Consider the following 18,235-nt stretch of genomic DNA (forward strand, 5'->3'; position numbering starts at 1 on the left):
ACAAAATCTCTTTAGAAATATCAAATTTTAATTAAAGATAAGAGACAAAATCATTCCATTTTTGATCCACACTTTTTTACTTTTTGTTTCTCAAGAAGCAGTGTTTTCTTGAAACCTAATGTATTGTGTTATCTATGCTTTACTTTAAGAAAAATTAAGAAAACATAAAGACTATGATGCCAAGATGGTAATGAATTTTTATTATCATCTATTCTTTATATGGAGGTATTATATTATCAGCAAATATTATCAAAAACTTAAATATCTGCCCTATGAACCGCCTACCTGTTCAGCCGTCCTGTTCAGTTCAGTTCTACAGCTATGCTGAGTTTGCCCCACTTTTCTTATCAAAGTCTGGTTTAAATCCATAATAAATTGCCTGCTGTTAGGCAGGTTGTAAAAGACCCAGACCCTCAGGTAGTCCTTATCTGCCCCATGATACTGCCACTACTGAGGAATCCATTGACTTGAGAACTTATATCAAAATAATTAAGCCAATAAGCAGACATGTAGCCATTGCTCAGTTTCAAAGGTTTTTTTTTTTTTTCAGAAAAAAGTCTACCCTTTTAACATGAGATCTATGACTGCGTTCCCATAAACTGATAACACTAGCTGGATCAATCTAGCTCTGCAGGGCTTCTCACTTAAATGATTTCAACATTATCAGCAGCTTGAGTTGGCCTGCCAGACATTTAAGCCACTCACACTGATTGCAATTTAGCGAGAATCCCTGCACAGTTATACCCCGTTCACAATCCCATCTGATAAATCCCGATATTTAAAATTCAGATTTCTGGTGAAAAAATACGATTTGCTTGGTGCAATCTCTAAAGTGATAAACAAGTGTTCATAGATACCCGCACTCTTCTGTCCACATGCGCAGTAAGATCTAAACAGGTGTCACTTCTGGTAAGTTGTTCAAATCACTGAAGAAAATCTAACATGCTAGTAGGATTTTGAGAAATCAGTTAACAAAAATACTCCCGTGTTCATACTACTACAATTATTTGAAATGGGACCTAATTTGCTATTTATTCAAATAAATGACTGTAGTATAAACGGGGTATTAGTTCGAACCTGCTAGTATGATAGGTTTATGGGAATGCTCCCTACATGTATTCATAATTCAAATTTTGATACAGAACAGACTTTTCCCTGGCAAAAGGGCAGTATGTTCCAAACAACCACACACCCCACCCATCTTTGGCTATAGCCCACAGTATGGGCCTAATAATCTATTGGTAAAATAATAATAATAATAATAATAATAATAATAATAATAATAATAATAATTCCTTTAAGTTGGTGCTACTTACAAACACATTTTTGTTAATGAACTCAGCATTTCAAATTCTTCTGATATAAGAAAAAGCGACATCATCCAGGTTAAAATGAAACTTTTCAACCTATTAACAAATGTGTTAAAATTACTGAAAAAAAAATCAACAAAATCCAAAATGGAAAAAATTATAAAAAAACACAGCTTTATAAACTAACTTTTGTTGATCTAATGGAACAATTATTTCAGCTTTTAAAGTAACACTCAGATATGAAAGTAGTGGATTCCATCAATGAAAATTCAAAATTTTGGTGAATGCATATTGAATCAAATGCAAAGAGTAAACATGTAGTAGTTTTGTTACTAAGGCCAGACAAAATTGATAAAGTTTTATTAAAAAATGTGGCTGACCCTTATTTTGATGAATTCTAATTTGTTTCACTCTCAATTTTTCCAAATGGAAAAACTTAAAGACTGATCCCAAGAGGAAAAAAGTTGTTTCCATGCTTACCAGTTAAAAATCGCCCAAATTGTGTACAGTACAGTACGTGGGTTATTCCTCACCCACACACCACCCACTCCACCCCCTCCCTCCCCCCCCCCAAAAAAAAAAAAAAAATAAATATAAATAAAAAAATAAAAGGGGCAACCCCAAACTTAAGCAGCTTTACTCGTTAAAATGTATATGTTAAAAAATAAATAATATTGCCGTCTGTCGTTCGATCCTTTTCACAGACAGTACAGAGCGTCGACGCGAGTTAACCCGCTAATCAGCGCCAAATTAAATCGTGTCTGGCCTGAACATCATTTTTTGTCTACACTGCCATATGACATGCAGACACGGCATACATTTGCTAAAAAACATTTAAACACGACTTAATTTGAAGAAACTAGCTGACACCAACGTGTCATTCTTTCGCGGTTTTGATCTTGATTGGGAACTCTTTACTCAATGGAGATTGATATTTATCGATCTAAGGTCAAAGGTCACAGCCTGCGTGCTAGGCAACCAACACCATAAAACTCCATCGCTTGCGGTAGGTAACACGTATCTAATTTTCCAGCATTTACAAGCTTTATACATAAGTCAATTATTAAATAGTTAAAAAATGCATCCTTTATGACCTAAGGTTACAAAATATTTTTTATTCATACGTGAAATCCAGCAAAATTAAACAAAAAACATAGATATCGATATATTCTTCAAAGGTTCGAGAGTCGACAAGCATTCGCGCAAATATCATACATTGTATTCTCATATATCAATTTTAAAACCAACTTCTTCCTTCCACAGGCTTCATTATGGCAGCATCAGGGATTAATGAGCATAATGAAGCACGCAGACGAGAACGTTTTCTGTTCCGAAATGCGTACTTTCAAAAACAATCAGAGGTAGGTTCAACTCGGATATACTTCCTACAATCTGCATCACTTTGATTCTTTTGACATTTGTCATGGTAAAATGAAGCAAAATTGAGACACTATGGCTTCAGTATTTGGATAATTTGAACAATTAAAGTTGACTTCAAAACTTCTGGTTTGGGGGATCACTAAAACCCCAGATAGTTCGAGCACTATTTCAGAGCAAAGTTAGAAAAAAAGGACCTTGAAGTAATAAAGTCTATTGACTTTTCAATGGTATAATAAGCATCACAGCATCAAGAATTTATACCATGCATAAGTTATGTATGAAAATAATTGATTTTCACCCCTTTGTTGTTGTGGAACAAATTTTTATATTGATTGTTACCATGTACCAGTCTTCCTATTGAAGTTTACATCAATAGAATAGCACTGCTGTTTTTATGCTGTGTATGTGTGGAAAATTTTTTATTTGAATCATGCAAATATTAACAAGAGTTGGCAAATTCAGTAGCTGGTCAACAGAAACCATCAATGCCTAATTGCTTTTTGGGAATTTGTAACTTGTGGCAATTTAAGTGAACATTTTGTGCTTTATGCCAGATGGAAAAATCAAACAAACACGGCTGGATGATAGCTCAGACACTTAGTTTGGCAAACTAACATACTGTTTGATTCATATACTGTCAATTATTTTACTCAAAATTTTAACATATTTAGAACATTTTTCTAAATATGTTAAAATATGTTTTTGATACCAGCAATTTTTTCTATATTTTTCAAATAATTATTAATCATTTTTACTTTGCTTTACTAATTATACCTTCATCTATTTATTTTAGAAAGACTGTTAGACACAAATGACTTTTCCGTGATTTTGTACAGGATACTTTGTGCTGGTTATAATTATTATTCATAAGTAGTAGTAGTAGTATTTATATTACATTTTTTAAGTCTCCCTCAGCTAATAATATTTTATTCATGCTCCAGGAAGCTGCTGCTGCCCAGCATGTCCAAAACCATTTCCAACAGGGAGGTTATGCAGGACGTCCTATGAGCAGCTATGAACAACAACTTCAAGCCACTCAGAGGCAATCAAGTCCAGTAAAGCACACCAGGGAATCAGAGGACATGTTAGTTAGACTTACCTATTTTTTTTAATTGAATAGTACTATGACTATGAATAAATAAGCTTAATAATATACATGTAGATCATAGTTTTCATATATTGGACACCTTGACAATGATAAAATTTTCCCCTGCTCATAGAAATCTTTAAAGTGAATACCCTCAATTTGCCAGACTGAACTATTTCTGGCTACTCTTAAGTAAGCATTAGTTTAAATTTTTGACTCCATTAACATATTTATTTATTCATATGTTTTAGGAGAAGAAGGAAAGAACACAGCAGGATGATGGCTCAAGAATATTCTGCAAAGATACCTTTCAGATACTCAGTAAGTGTCCTTCATTTTCTCTGAAGAATTGAAAGGCATTTTTGTTCTGTACATAAATAATAAAATCTGTCCTATGATTCCCATAACATAGTATTTCAAGCTATCATGCCTGGCTAGAAGATAACTCTGCACTCAAAGTTTGGCAAACTGACGTACTATTTTGATTCAGATACTATCAGTTCTTTTCCTAATATTAATGCATTCAAAATTCTGGATTTATATTTCTTGGCTATTTATATAAAAATGGAGTTATTAAACCATTTTGCATATTCATACTTTTACTTTTTTTGACTGAAATATAAAAATATCCTGATGTCTATTCTTCTTTCAGTCAACTGACTACATAAGCCAGTGGTGAGGAATTTGGAAAAAAGCACCTACCAACTTATTCATGAACCCTTGCCTTCTATAAAAATGGACTTATGCAGTGGATTGCCTCTTTGCTAGTGTGAGATGCAATTGATATTGTGACATTATTCTTCTATGACAATCTCTGTCCTTGATCTTTTACTGCAATCAACAGTGATGTTTTGCATGGTGAAAACTGTGTTACTTTTTGACAGGTTGTACTTGTATTGAAGTACTTTTAATTTAATATAATTTACGTATGATGCATATGCATACCCACATACCCAGATGCTGTCACCATTTGTTTTAAAGTACAATTTGGGCCAGCTACTTTTTTTAGGAGGGATGTGACATTTTATGTGCAAGTAGGATGTAAATGTCAATGTTTATTGTCAATATGCACCAAAATCTTATGTTAACAGAGTATACTGCTGCATTTTTTTAAACAACAAATCATGACAAGGAAGGTTTTGTTCATACCAGCCAAATCACTCATTGATCATTTGCTCAAGTTTTGTTGAATTATGTAGCCTTACAAATTTGAGGGAATTTTTGTTCATGTGTGTACTGTTTATGTCTATGCTTGCAAGAAAACAAACTTTGAGTTTTCTGGCTACATTTCATAAATCATGCTATTAATGAATTGTTACAAAATAAAACATTTTAACACTTTTTAACTTTCAAAGCATTTTTGTTCCAAGCTCAAGAAATCCATAGATAAAGACCTTACTGCTGTAGTTTTGATCTATGGAATTTTGCAACTGTAATCTTGTACAAATGTGGCAAATAAACACACTCAATGACAAGATGCTAATGATCTGTCCGACTGACAGGGGTTTTTCCTTTTTTTACATGCTAATCTTCAATTATATTCCGAGTTGCAATTTGTACCAGGCAAGAGTTATTGCCAGATATTATCAGTGACATAAAGCCCTCCAAATCTGGAGCTTTCTGCTTACAGAAAAGTTCATTTGTGGGGCTTACCTTAACCTTACAGTTATTAACAAATGACTTCACCTTTTGAGGTGCTGTAGCCAGTATGTGTCCTGTTTGATATTTTCATCTCACATGGATAAAAGAGAAACTGCATTGGTTTCTGTCTAGTTATGTTTACCTGTTTGATTTAATTTATTGGTGATTCTAGACATTGACACTTCTATTTTATCCCCAATTTTAAAGTCTGATGACCTGACATTAAAAAAAATCAACAGATATTGACCACCTCAAAAGGTGAATAATCACACCACACCAGAGAGCTTTCCCCTTAGGGCAAGTGCCACAAATAAACTTTCCATAAACAAGACAACTCCCATGTGCAGCAGGCTTAAAGATAAGATGAAAATGATTGTTTTCACATTCATTATTATAAAAATCTTAGCAAAATGATTATCAAAAGTTTATTGTAAACCATATAAACTAAACAAAAAGTTTATGGTTTAATATGAATACAAAGTTTGTGAACATGTGTTGAACTGTTCTTTAAAAAAGCAACCAAATGATCCATTAATTCAAATGTGAAATATAGCAAATCAGTATCATTTTACTTCTTTAACCACCTACTAACTTCCCTTTTTGTGATGATATTGTTTCTCACCATAAGGCCCATACCCACAAATACATATCTACACATGCAATATTGATAAACAGACAATGACAGAACCGACTAAATTAAATGATCTTAAAATTACTTAAACATTACACATAATAAGAAGTAATTTCAGGCTTTAAAATCAATGCAGGGATATTTAAAAGAAACCTTACTGTTGACTAGGTTCCTCTTCCCACATAAATTCTGCATACATGTATTGCCACCACCAAAGATGACCATGTATTAATTCTCTTTTTTTCAGACTAAATTCACAGGATATTTATAAATGACTAATAAGAAATACAAATTCTTAATTGCACAGAAACATTGGCACAGCAATTTGGTTAGTAATGGACCAATGCAGGGTTACACATCCATTTCATGGAATTTTACTGTATCCAGCAACTTCTTGCACTTCTTAAAAGTGTAATAACACTCATTTTGTCACAGCAATTATGGATTTGAAATTCTGATCACTAAGTCTAAAATTATATAAAAATTTTTAAAAAACATAAACAGCAAAAATTTACAAAATCTAAATCAAAAGTAAGTTATACACCACTAATCAACCACTGCTGGTAAAATCCCAACATTTACAATATACATGCATAATAATACATCACCAACACATTTCAAGGTTTACACATACATATATAAGACAATAGAAATGCCAATGTTTTTGATCCACTTTAGCTCAAATGGTATATATAACAGTTTGGCACCAAACAGTTTTAAACTGTTCAAAAAACATTTATGGAAGATCACAATTCAAAGGTGTCACATTACTTATCACCTCCATTTGACAATGCTGCCATGATTTTTGCTTCTTTCACCTCTTTCTTCTTATTACGTTCTTCGTATTCCAGTCTAAAAATAATAATAAAAAAAACACTGACATTTTCTTGAAAAAATGTTTCAAGCTTTTTCAAGACGAAAAAATTATATATGAAAGTATAAATCCTTCAGATTGAGTAACAGCACATTATTTGTACATCATACACAAAAACCACTTCCTAAAAATCAAAAGAAAATGTTAAATTTTCTCGACTCGTCAAGTCGATCAAGTATGATCTATAAGGTCAGCAGGACAATGTGACAGATCCCATGACAGTTTTAACTGTTCAATCGTTGATGAATGCAAATAAACCTCTGATTTACCTGTGCTTAATAATTCTTTCTACTATCATCATTGTGGTTAATTCATTACCACTATCAATAACCCTAAATTTCCCTCTTGACTTGGGCACCTACAATAATCAAAACAAATCATAATATTATCTGGGCTATCACTAACCAGTTATTACAATAATTTTGACATTTTGACATATGACATCTATTTACAAAAATCTGTGCATTAGATCATTAGAGCATGTGACCTAAAACCAACATTTTTGCTCATACAATATAACATTTAAACAATCAAAATTATTCTGTAAAGAATGTTAGATATTATTATGGAGAACACTGATTTTGCTATTCTTACTGCATATGGATCTGAGCCATCTGCACAAGGCATTATGGGAGTTTTACCATGACAAACCAAGTCCACCTACAATAAGAAAGAATCATTTTTTTTTTTCATAAAAAAGACATGCTGACAAAATGTTTCTATATTATTTGCATTGTATAACTGCATGTATCACTTTTAGCATGCTTGCTATAAAGCCTCCACTAACTGTACCACAAAACCTTTTAATTTTATGTTTCCATCAGAAATTTGAAGCCATTTAAGAGAAACAAAATTACGTGTTTGTGTACATAAGTCTTATCTATTGTTTTTCAACTGTCACTCAACATAATTTCTTACTTTAAAATGATCCATAAGGTCAGCTGTTACTTCATATGGTGCTCCAATGACTACTTCTGATACATACTGGTAAAGGAAGTTAGTGTTAGCACAACCAAATTAGAATGTGTGTGTTTAAACAAAATTATCATTATGAAAAGACAATTATTTTTTTTCAAAACTATTAAGTTTTGATACTGCATATCTGCATATCTACAATGTTTATTTAAATCTTAAATAAAGCAAGTACATTAAATTATGAAAGAGCAATTTTATTCATCCAAACAATAGGTAATGGTTTCTTTACCTTGCAAGCAAGAACACATAAAACTCTTTCATGAAGATTCATTATCGGGTAGTTTCTCCCTTTGTACCTATTAACAGCCTGGAATATTTCAAATGACAAAACCATGTAGCTGTATCAATATGTACATTAAAATAAAAATAATGCTGGTACTCTCATTTCAATATAAACAATCCACAATGACAGTAAACTATAGATTTTGTAAAAGAAGAAGTACTTTAAAAGTCCATTATACAAAATGTTTAAGCAGTAAATTTTTGCAAAGCGGCACCAAATAGTTGTAGAAGTTGTGTATTTTGCAAACCATTTCATAAGATAATCATACCTGGTCTGTATGGATTCCTACTATCACAAAGTCACCTTGCTGAGAGACCTTTTCCAGAAAATCCAGCAGTCCCACATCTTAATATACTGATAAAGAAGAACAACAGAAAACAGAACCAATTCTGATGCAATATGTGAATACAATATTCAATATATCTGTTTTTCTGCAAAGCACAAGTTATATGGATTTAGACATAAATTATATAATCTAAAAACAGCAGCATTACTTTAATTGCAAATTGCAAAAATTTGAAATCTTCATGTTAAAGCAATAATAACTCTTCCTTTGAGATTCAAAATTCCGCATGAAATACATTGGAAATATATTCTATTGTATTTTACCACTAAAACGGCCGTTATTGTAGTAAAACTAAAATCTGTGCTTGTCAATAGGGCTTTCGATGCTTTTCTTCCCGGTCATCAAGGCATTCGTTGCTAATGACGTAATGGTGTCACGCGGATTCTCGGGTTCATTCGAGACCAAAGTAACATATGGCGCCAAACGCATTAATGCAGACGCAGACGTAAGTTGCGAGTTTTTGTACAGTGCGTCGGATAACGAAAAGCCCAGAATGGCACACATTGTGGATATTAATGTATTTTTAACAAAAAGACGAATATATCTCATGAATCTTATATACTGTTGTTGTTGTTTGCTTTTCCCGCGGTTTTAAGTAGGTCAACAGTGACTATGCGATGTCAGAGAGAGCTCCGTCAGTTAAAATCTCTTAAGAGATTTTAACAAAAAACCGTACGTTTAGGAAAAAAAACCTGGATTAACTTTGAATGCAGGAATGGGGTCGCTGACCATTGGTAAGTACGGGAAAATTGCCGTTTACTCCAGTAAAATCCAATTTTTGGCCAAAATGAAGAGTTATTATGACTTTAACATTTTAATTTAGAAAATAGCCTGACAACACCAATAATATTAACATGGCATGTACTTTCTTGTAACAACAAAGCCAAGGATACGGAACAGGTCAAAAGCACCAGCCACATAGACTATCTTCTCACCGGGGTTCGGTTCCCTGCCATTAGAGAACTGGATAATCTTTTGTGTGGTTGCCAAGAAGTGACAGGTCCCAGTCCATGGACTCTTTGCACTCTTGTCCTTTGGCAAAAACAGTGATCGTGGATTTTTAGTTTCATTTAGACAAACCATCTTGGACCGATATGCGTCTCTTCATATTACTTTCTTTCATATTTCAATTTAAAAGCAACTAATGAAGCCCTTTTTTCTTTTTTTTTCTTTTAATACTAGATTTTAATGTCATGCAATGTAAAAATGGTTAACAACAATGACTTACTTTTTAAAAAAAATTTCCTTTTTCACCATTAAAAAATTTAGTATTTGAATATTTACCTGTGCAATTTGTTCAACCGTGCCTTTATCCACATTATCATCATGTTGAAAATGAGATTTTGTTGCCAACAACATTCTGTGAAAGATAAAGCAGAGTAAAGTACAGAAAATGACTTGGGTTTAACATCATTCTTCACCTGTCAACAAACAATCAAAGTGAAAAGTAGGGGAATGTCAAATAAAATCTTTTTACATTGTAATTCAACTATCACAATTTAGAAAATATTGGAAAAATAATTACATTTTGGTTTGTTACAATGAACAAACATCCATACCTTCCAACAAGATCTGTTGTAGATACACCCTGAGTTCTTTTACACTCTCTGTGAAAAATTTAAAAATCAAGTTTAGAATTCAAATATAAAATTGCTTCATTTTTACAATTTAAATGCACATTCCAAAAACTGCAACAATAAATATAATTCAAACAAGATTATTCATTTCCTCAACCAGACACTATGAATAAAATTATAGAGGTGACACCAAGTTAAGCCTCTTACTTGTATCTTCCAGAAGTTTTCACTATATGATAAGTATCTTTTCCATCTGCCGATACAGTGATGTCATCTAAAATACAAAATTAACCCATTAAGTTTCACAAAAACAAATATAAAGTGAATATAACAGTGTCAGCTTTCAGTTTCAAAAATTTTTTTAAATCTCTATTCAAGTGATCTTTTGAACAGCAATTGTGTACAGTTCAGGGTATGAATTAATTGGCTTTTTACACAATCTAACTTCATCAAACTTCATGAAACTGAAAAAAATTAGCACAGGAAAATTTCAGGTCTATTCACTGGCAAACTGTCAGCGTTATATCTAATTCATACCAGGTGCAACAACTCACCTCCATGCACACAGAAGTCACAGTTGTATTTGTCCAGAGTTTCAATCTGGGTAATGTAGGGAGCATCTTCTACAATCTGACAAAAAAAAAAGAATCAACTTTGTTTTAGATGTTATATCGCAAGATTCAATTAAAATGAAAAACACAGAGGAAGATCTTTAAACAGGTAACATGTAACAAAGGTATTTTAATATCACTAATTACATATTAACAGAAGGACTTCTTGATGAGATGTCCCTCTGATGATTTTGTTATTTCATTCTGGACCATAATGATAACCACTTGCCTCATCAACCCACTTTATGGCTCGCACCATCTTGTACCTTTCTCTTTCATTGAAAACTGGAGGTCCTTTGTGTTTTGATATTTCTTCTGTTTAAATGGCAAAGATAAACATTTTACTAGCATGCAAAAATGTTAAAGCATGTTTTACCAACAAAAAAGGAATACGTAGCAAGAATTTTAACATGACGTCCAGCCATAAAATAGGTCATCTTTAAACAACACCTGGACAGCTTGCTGGCTAAACCCTTGCTTGTGGACTCATAACCATTGTTCCTGAACTTAAGATAGTGTACTGAAGAACTTTCATGTGTGTACCCACCATCGGAATGTACTCCAGCTATGAGGTAATCTCCCATCATTTTACCTTGCCTAAGAGCATTGGCATGTCCAAAATGTACCATGTCAAAGCTGCAATAAGCAAAATCAAAATCATAAAGTAAGAGAGCAAAAGACAGCTGGTCCGATTCCCCAAATCTCACATCACCATAGTTGTCACAGTTTCATTTGCTACCTTTTTCTTCTTCAATTTCATTTTTCACATCTTAAATGTACTGCATATTTCAAGAGAACAAACTGTGAAGTTAAACATTAAGCACTCCAGTGACTCAAAGTAGGTTGCACATACGGTAATACACATAAACAGCCATAAAAAGTGCCCCCAGAGTATCAGACATCTATTCATTTTTTATTGCATGCTGCTTTGCAACTACTACTTTGGGAACTGAAACTGTATTGGAATATGACTAAGAACAGCTAGTACTACCACATGGACATTATTCTGACCATCTCAGAGAGGTTGTAAATAAAAATCTGTAAGGACAAACAAAAATCCTAGAATCAAATATTAGCTGTATGTTTATGCCAGTGAATTATATCGTAGTCTACAATATAATTCCCTGGTTCATGCCTAGCTGCTTTACTTAATGATACATTTCAAGTTCCTATGGCATTATTTAGGGTAGTGAAAATCAAGTGGGGCAACTTTGACTCATTTTTGAATTTGATATCTGAAAAACATGACAGACATTGTGTCACTTAAACTTGAATTACTTTTGATCTAAATGAGATAAAAATTTAAACGGTTTATTCAGACTCAGATGTGTAGCTATCTAAGTGTAAAATTGCATGTCCAGTGAAATAGCTGAATTAGAAAGAACCAGTTTCAAAGACATTTGCGCAACGTACCTCTGCGTTTCGTTTCATTCTCTCTATGATATACGGTAAAGAAATTATCTACTGCAGTAACGATCAAAAGTAGGTATATCACAATCCGCTAAGGGCGCTATAGTAGAACCTATCCAACCGTAGTGCTGGGGAGAGCTGTTAACAGCCTGCTCACAGGTGGCAGATGACAGTCGATGAGCCGATGTTTTGAAGTTTTGCCTCGACGAAATGTTTGAAATTTCAGATAAGTACTGCATGGAAATTTTTGTAATTAATGCCATGTAAAGTTCATGAAATTTGCAATATTATGGCGAAAAATCATGAAAATTGAACCATGCGAAGCATAGTTTATTTGATGCGCAATATTTATAGTACATGATCTGCACAGAAGCCATCCCAGCCATGTGCTTGTGCGGTCGCCATTTTGGTTTTGTTTCCGGGTCATTAGATTTACATAGAGCCCTAATTGTCTTAATTGGTCACAAGCAATTTGAGCCAAAGGCCCATTTACAGGCTGCTCTGCTGCAGTTGAGTGATCACTGCTGGTTAGTGGTCACAGGTTTTTAGCTGAAAACTGTGGAATCTTCTGGTGAAATTAAGCAGTTAAAAATTAATAAAAAAAACTTCAATATCTTTTTTGCTTGTAGGAATATTTTAGAAATTCTAAAAGAATTCATCTGTTTTTTTTGCATTACCTTTCATAAGATATCAGTATTATAATTTTCTGATCAGTTTGAAATTTTTTCTGATATACCTATCAAAAGCCGACAGGAATAATATTTCCTACTCGAAAATGATCTGACACAAAGTTCACATAAGCAGATCTCCTATTTCAAAATATTTGAATTGAAACCCACCACAACCCAAAATAAGGCATATAAAAACATTCCATACCATCCATCCATCCATACTCGTGTTTGTTTCTTCTTTTTAGACTCATTTTCATCAGCAATCACTTCACCCTCTCGTTTCTCCGCCATCTTTGACCTTGACCTCTAAACCAAGAGGAGCTACTCACTTTTTTACGATGGCCCACAGGAGTCCTCGAGTGCAATTTTCACCAGGAATCGGAAATGGCAGCCAAAGTTTCTAGATTGGGAATGCATTGGTACACATAAAAAGTCACGAATTTACACTATTACAAAGTGAATGGATTCATTACGCTCCTGAACATGTAGCATGAAGATAGAATACATTGCAAGTAACCAACTGTGAGATGACAGTTCGCACCTGTATCTTGAAATCCGCATAGGCAAAGGGAGCAAAGTCCGAACATAGTCTTAAAATTTAAAAGTTTAGGCGAATTTATTCAAAACGCAACACTTTCTTCTTTTTGATGCAAAATAATAAATAAAAAGATAAAGACAGAAAGGAGGAATCCGCATTATTCTATTTTATATTCACGCCGAGTTCTGGGTTTTCATTCATCAGTTTTTATCACCGGGGTAGGCGTCTTCTACTACGTAACACGAAAAAATACATTGTTCACGTGTACATTTATTGTTGTAATCAGAAATACAAAATAGACAAAGACCATGTTCATAGTGCTGACGCAGAAAGGATTAAAAATTTTGGTACTCAGATTAACATGCAGAGGCAAGATAAAAAGTTCACCCAGTGGTCATAATAAATAAATAAACAAATAAATAAACAAACAAATTAATATATATATAAATACACGTTTAAAAGTTTGGATGGTGAAAATTAGCCAATTATTTAACGTAGATGCTATGATATCTAAAAACGGAAACTTCACATAATCATTACATTATACATACATGTACATGTATTACATCCCAAATCAATCTTTTAAAGGACTGCGAGTGAAAATGCAATACACCAGTAAGGGTAATTTGAAAAGCCATTGATCGCTAAAGCCCACACCAAAGCTATGTGTATTAATTTGCAGTTAAAAATTGCGATGTGCAGCGATAGACCTCGGCTTGAAGTTAAACCATCGGATTATAACAAGCGAGTGTTAATTGAAATTTGATGGTAAGGATGATGTTGGATCAATGTCGGGCTTCTGGAAGCGTTTGAAAGTCAGGTTGGTGGATTAATCTGTAGCGGATTTAGGGAGGAGTCAGAGGGGTTATAACCCCCCCCCCCCCCCCCCCCAATCTTCGGTTTCTGAAAAAAATCATACTAATATTCCCCTCTTGAAATGAGAATTTTGACTAACCGAATCATAGTCACCGTTTTCCCTCCAAAACACCAAAAAAAAAAAAAAAAATTGGTCGGTTCTGTCACGTTTTGCATTTGAGGGCCCACCGGAGAGTATCCTGAGAACAGAGGGTACATATTAAACACACTTAAACACGTATATGGAAAAATATGAAAAGCCTGGTATCATTTTTAGCTTTTAGAATTATTAAAATCGACGTTTGGGTCTGGAGGTTAAAATGTGTTCAGCTGTAGTCCTTAGCTGTGCTCTTTGATAATGTGCAAGGTCAAGTAACTGAAACTATATATCAAGTAACTGAAACTATATATCATGTAGTCTCGAAGCGGAAAAACTGTGTTAATTGTAGTTTCTCCGCTGCATAAAAGTAGAGAGGTAGTTTCCAGTGTTCTTTGAAGTTATGTCAATAAAGTAGCTCCAGTTGCAATTTCCACATGAAAGTGCGAGGGCCTCCCGTGGAGGAGTTCTGGAAACAGTTACAAAAAGTATCAACAGTTATAATAAACGGTTGTTCATTTTGTCACGCTGTTTTGCATTTTCTCTTGCCATGTCTAATTTCTGTTGAAGGAGCACTGCACAATTTTTTTTTTTTTTTTGCCTATTATGAGTAAAGATGCTGTTACTTGTACACAGTAATAGGGCCTACTGGTTCTTGTTAAGACGCATTGCTTGCTGATTTTGAAATCAGGGCATCGTCACGTGCAACAATGCGATGCGAAAAAAAAGGGTTGTGGAATCTGTTGCTAGTAAGTTTCATAATAAACCCCATCCAATCAACCAACAGTTTTCGTCTTCCCACAAATAATCCTAGTTTGTACTGAAACTGTACTTTTAAACGAGATTTTGCAGAGTGTAGCGGAGAGCACAAGTCGAACTATTGGGGATGGAGACGTCGCTGCTACTGCTTCTAGCGGCAGTAGTTGGGGTGTGGGCTGTGTCGCCGCCGAAGTTGTGTCGTCGTAAGGATGACAAAACTGTATATGCTTTCAAGCAAAATAGTCTGTTGACAGGAGAGGAGATTTCATTGTCCAGGTGAAGAAGTAGGCTGACTCTCTCTCTCTCTCATTGTTTCTCTCTCTCTCTCTCTTTCGCCTTTTCAAAACGTTCAAACTAATGCTCCTTAAAGAGTTTTTTAGGCTGGTAGTTGTGGTCCAGTTCTTTCAACCTCATGCGCTTTTTAAAAAAAACGTTAAAATTTTCTTCAGGTACCGTGGGAATGTGTTGTTGATCGTCAATGTGGCTACCTACTGAGGTTTGACATCACAGTATCACGGTTTGAATGCACTACAAACCAAATACAGCCCTCTGGGACTAACTGTACTCGCCTTCCCGTGTAACCAGTTTGGAATGGTAATTTTTTTAGAAGAAAAATTAATTTGTGTTTATTTTTTTCTCCACAAAATCCTTCAATCAAATTTCCTGAAAATCACATTTATTGCCTTAAATTACAATGAATTCAAAGCGCTTGTGTTTATGAAATACGTATACCGACCGCTGTTATGTTGGCAGTTATGCTACATGTAAGTTTCAAGTATCAAATGTATTTTGTGCTAGAGAGCCATTCTCTATTAAACATGAATTAAATGGAAAAATACTATACTTGGAAATTGTAAGCATCATATTTCACAAGTATGGTTTATTTGTTGTAGCAAGAACCTGGTAGGAACGCGACAGAAATCTGGAACGGAATCAAAGAAGTGCGGCCTGGGCATGGCTTTACTCCAAATTTCCAGATGTTTACGAAAACTGAAGTTAATGGAATAAACGAAAATCCCCTGTACACATATCTAAAGGTAAATATGCATAACACGTGCCCAAATTGAGAAATCAAATAGTGGATGTTATTGGAAGAAAGGATTTTTGGACAACATCTTCTGAAACAAAGTGGTTTGTTAAGAACCCAGTCCTGCAAAGAAAAAAAGAAGAGAAAATACTCCCTGAGACCCAAAGAAGCTTGTTTTCTATACTTTGTACTGTATTATGCCTAATTTATCCCATTTTTCAATAGATTATTTTGTGTTAAAGGGGGAGGGCGGATGTAAATATGGTTTACATATTACTTGGTACAGATTTGCGGAGGAAAACGGAAGCAGATTACATTTTTAACCGTGCATGCAACCATTAACTTGATATTTTGGATTGCTTTTTTTAGACTCGATGTGACAGCACAGTGGAAGATTTTGCGACAGACGACAAGCTTTTTTACCAACCTAAAAGAAGCCAGGACATACGTTGGAACTTTGAAAAATTCCTCGTGGACCACCGCGGTTTTCCTTTAAAGCGTTTCCACCCTCGCACAAATCCTGACAACGCAGAATTTATCTCGACACTAGAGGAAGCCCTAGATATGAGAAATGGTCGTATGGAGATACGAGATCAAGCATCCAGTAATGGAAAGACAATGCAAAAGGCATACTGCAGTCTGGTACAAACTATATGTCTGAAGATTCATTAAAATGAACGCTGAGTCAATATTAAGGGTCGACTTCCGTTCGGGATGACGTTATCTATCATCGGGTTATAGAAGACTTGTTGCCCAGCAATGGTGAGCAATAATAACCTATACAACGAAACTCTCACATTGTCCGGAAATAATTTTGCATCCCTATTCTAACTGAAACACTTACATAGTAGAAGACGCCTACCCCGGTGATAAAAACTGATAATTGAAAACCTAGAACTCGGCGTGAATATAAAATAGAATAAAATATAAAAAAATAAATAGTATCTTAAGGAAAGGTGTGGATCCCTCATTTCTGTCTTTATTTTTTTATTTATTATTTTGCATCAAAAAGAAGAAAGTGTTGCGTTTTGAATAAATTAGCCTAAACTTGTAAATTTTAATACTATGTTCGGACTTTGCTCCCTTTGCCCAAGCGGATTTCATGGGACAGGTGCGAAATGTCATCTTACAGTTGGTTACTTGCAATGTATTTTATCTTCATGCTACATGTTCAGGAGCGTAATGAATCCATTAACTTTGTAATAGTGTAAATTCGTGACTTTTTATGTGTACCAATGCATTCTCTTGAAAGCTAGAAACTTTGGCTGCCATATGAAGACCGAGCCGTCAACTACTAAACCAGTAGGAGGTTCGGTCCGATAATGATCACCATTTTCGTGATATTCAGTGCATTCTATCTCGTCTCAATGGAGATCAGCGACCACTGTTTCTTCTTTCTTTATTTATGTCAATTATTAAATAAAATAGCATATGTGAAGCATAAAAATTTGTTGTTCTATTTTTTTGTAGTAAAGTCTAAATAGGCCTATGATATGCATAGCACAAAAGGTGATTTTTAAAAATGATTGGTTAATTAGGCCTACGTTTTTCTCCCATATCTTACATATTTTTTATCCGAATTTTGAATGAAAGAAAGTCTTAAACAAGTATAATAGATCACAAGATAATGATAACAATTTTTAACATCAATTTGTTATATGAATTCAAAATTTTAAGGAAAAGGATATTATTTTATTTGAAAGTTCCAAAAGATAGGAATATTAATTAAAAACAATATGCACAACTCGATTCAATCACAACATTCTCAACCTCGCAGTCGTAATCTTCACCATTTAAAATGAAGCTGTATATTTTCCACATCCATCCACGCTGCACAAGACGTGTTCAGTTGATCATTAGCTACAGCAAACGACATGCAATTCAGATGCTTTGGGTCCTACATAATAGTCTTGAATTCAAACCGACGTCAAAACTAGAAAAAAAATCAAAGTACACGAAACGTTTGTTTTGTTACGGAGATACACAGTTACAGTAGGCCTATCCCCTTAATTTGATTCGGACGCCATCATCCCGAAAAAAGATGAAAAAAAAAAAAAAAAAAAAAACAGGACTGAGGTTGTGGAGGACATTGATTTTTGCGTCAGGATGTCACGCCAGTCACATAGACTGCCTATAATTGACCATTAGCCTATCTACAGCAAA

General features: G+C 34.1%; 4 protein-coding genes across 16 annotated transcripts in view; 2 read left to right on the forward strand and 2 right to left on the reverse strand.

Moving 5' to 3' along the window:
- LOC106174232 (myosin-IIIb) overlaps window positions 1–535 on the reverse strand; it is a 46,896-nt gene extending 46,361 nt beyond the window's left edge. For 2 of the 11 annotated variants that reach the window (XM_087004145.1, XM_087004143.1), the window contains exon 1: window positions 286–525. The gene's annotated coding sequence lies outside the window, so the exon portion shown is untranslated. Of the gene's footprint in view, window positions 1–285 lie in introns of all 11 variants that reach the window. The other 9 variants (XM_087004147.1, XM_087004148.1, XM_087004150.1 and 6 more) reach the window with 9 other exon arrangements.
- Window positions 536–2,139: 1,604 nt separating this feature from the next.
- On the forward strand, window positions 2,140–5,260 carry LOC106174247 (uncharacterized). The gene is made up of 5 exons (XM_013555701.2): window positions 2,140–2,316; window positions 2,574–2,671; window positions 3,632–3,774; window positions 4,029–4,098; window positions 4,430–5,260. Exons 2-5 carry the CDS (start codon window positions 2,582–2,584, stop codon window positions 4,454–4,456), a joined length of 330 nt encoding a protein of 109 aa, XP_013411155.2. The 5' UTR covers window positions 2,140–2,316; window positions 2,574–2,581; the 3' UTR covers window positions 4,457–5,260.
- A 569-nt stretch (window positions 5,261–5,829) lies between these two features.
- On the reverse strand, window positions 5,830–13,138 carry LOC106174244 (ethanolamine-phosphate cytidylyltransferase). 3 transcript variants are annotated; one of them, XM_013555699.2, is made up of 14 exons: window positions 13,002–13,138; window positions 11,263–11,351; window positions 10,945–11,030; window positions 10,659–10,734; window positions 10,312–10,378; window positions 10,087–10,134; window positions 9,812–9,887; window positions 9,421–9,559; window positions 8,450–8,526; window positions 8,128–8,205; window positions 7,842–7,907; window positions 7,518–7,583; window positions 7,193–7,281; window positions 5,830–6,901 (listed from the first exon to the last, which is right to left on the reverse strand). In XM_013555699.2, the coding sequence occupies exons 1-14, from the start codon at window positions 13,085–13,087 to the stop codon at window positions 6,817–6,819; spliced, it is 1,128 nt and encodes a 375-aa protein (XP_013411153.2). In that variant the 5' UTR covers window positions 13,088–13,138; the 3' UTR covers window positions 5,830–6,816. The 3 variants fall into 3 exon arrangements, with proteins under 3 accessions (XP_013411153.2, XP_086861304.1, XP_086861305.1); XM_087005178.1 differs by lacking the exon at window positions 10,087–10,134; XM_087005179.1 differs by lacking the exon at window positions 11,263–11,351 and having other exon boundaries at window positions 13,002–13,099.
- Window positions 13,139–15,077: 1,939 nt separating this feature from the next.
- LOC106174195 (glutathione peroxidase-like) lies at window positions 15,078–17,519 on the forward strand. The gene is made up of 4 exons (XM_013555629.3): window positions 15,078–15,321; window positions 15,495–15,639; window positions 15,939–16,082; window positions 16,442–17,519. Exons 1-4 carry the CDS (start codon window positions 15,173–15,175, stop codon window positions 16,742–16,744), a joined length of 741 nt encoding a protein of 246 aa, XP_013411083.1. The 5' UTR covers window positions 15,078–15,172; the 3' UTR covers window positions 16,745–17,519.
- Window positions 17,520–18,235: the final 716 nt, after the last annotated feature.

This window comes from Lingula anatina, chromosome 2 (genome assembly GCF_051362555.1).
Source record: "Lingula anatina isolate TDL-2025a chromosome 2, LinAna3.0, whole genome shotgun sequence".
Lineage (NCBI taxonomy): Eukaryota > Metazoa > Brachiopoda > Lingulata > Lingulida > Lingulidae > Lingula > Lingula anatina.

Excerpts from the sequence above, each read along its gene's own strand:
- LOC106174247 (XM_013555701.2), top strand. The coding sequence starts at position 2,582 with ATGGCAGCATCAGGGATTAATGAGCATAATGAAGCACGCAGACGAGAA. Across the intron at positions 3,775-4,028 it reads ACCAGGGAATCAGAGGACAT|GAGAAGAAGGAAAGAACACA; the intron begins GTTAGTTAGACT and ends CATATGTTTTAG. Across the intron at positions 4,099-4,429 it reads AGATACCTTTCAGATACTCA|TCAACTGACTACATAAGCCA; the intron begins GTAAGTGTCCTT and ends TTCTTCTTTCAG.
- LOC106174244 (XM_013555699.2), bottom strand. The coding sequence starts at position 13,087 with ATGGCGGAGAAACGAGAGGGTGAAGTGATTGCTGATGAAAATGAGTCT. Across the intron at positions 9,888-10,086 it reads ACAACAGATCTTGTTGGAAG|AATGTTGTTGGCAACAAAAT; the intron begins GTATGGATGTTT and ends TATCTTTCACAG. Across the intron at positions 7,584-7,841 it reads ACCTTATGGATCATTTTAAA|GTGGACTTGGTTTGTCATGG; the intron begins GTAAGAAATTAT and ends TTCTTATTGTAG.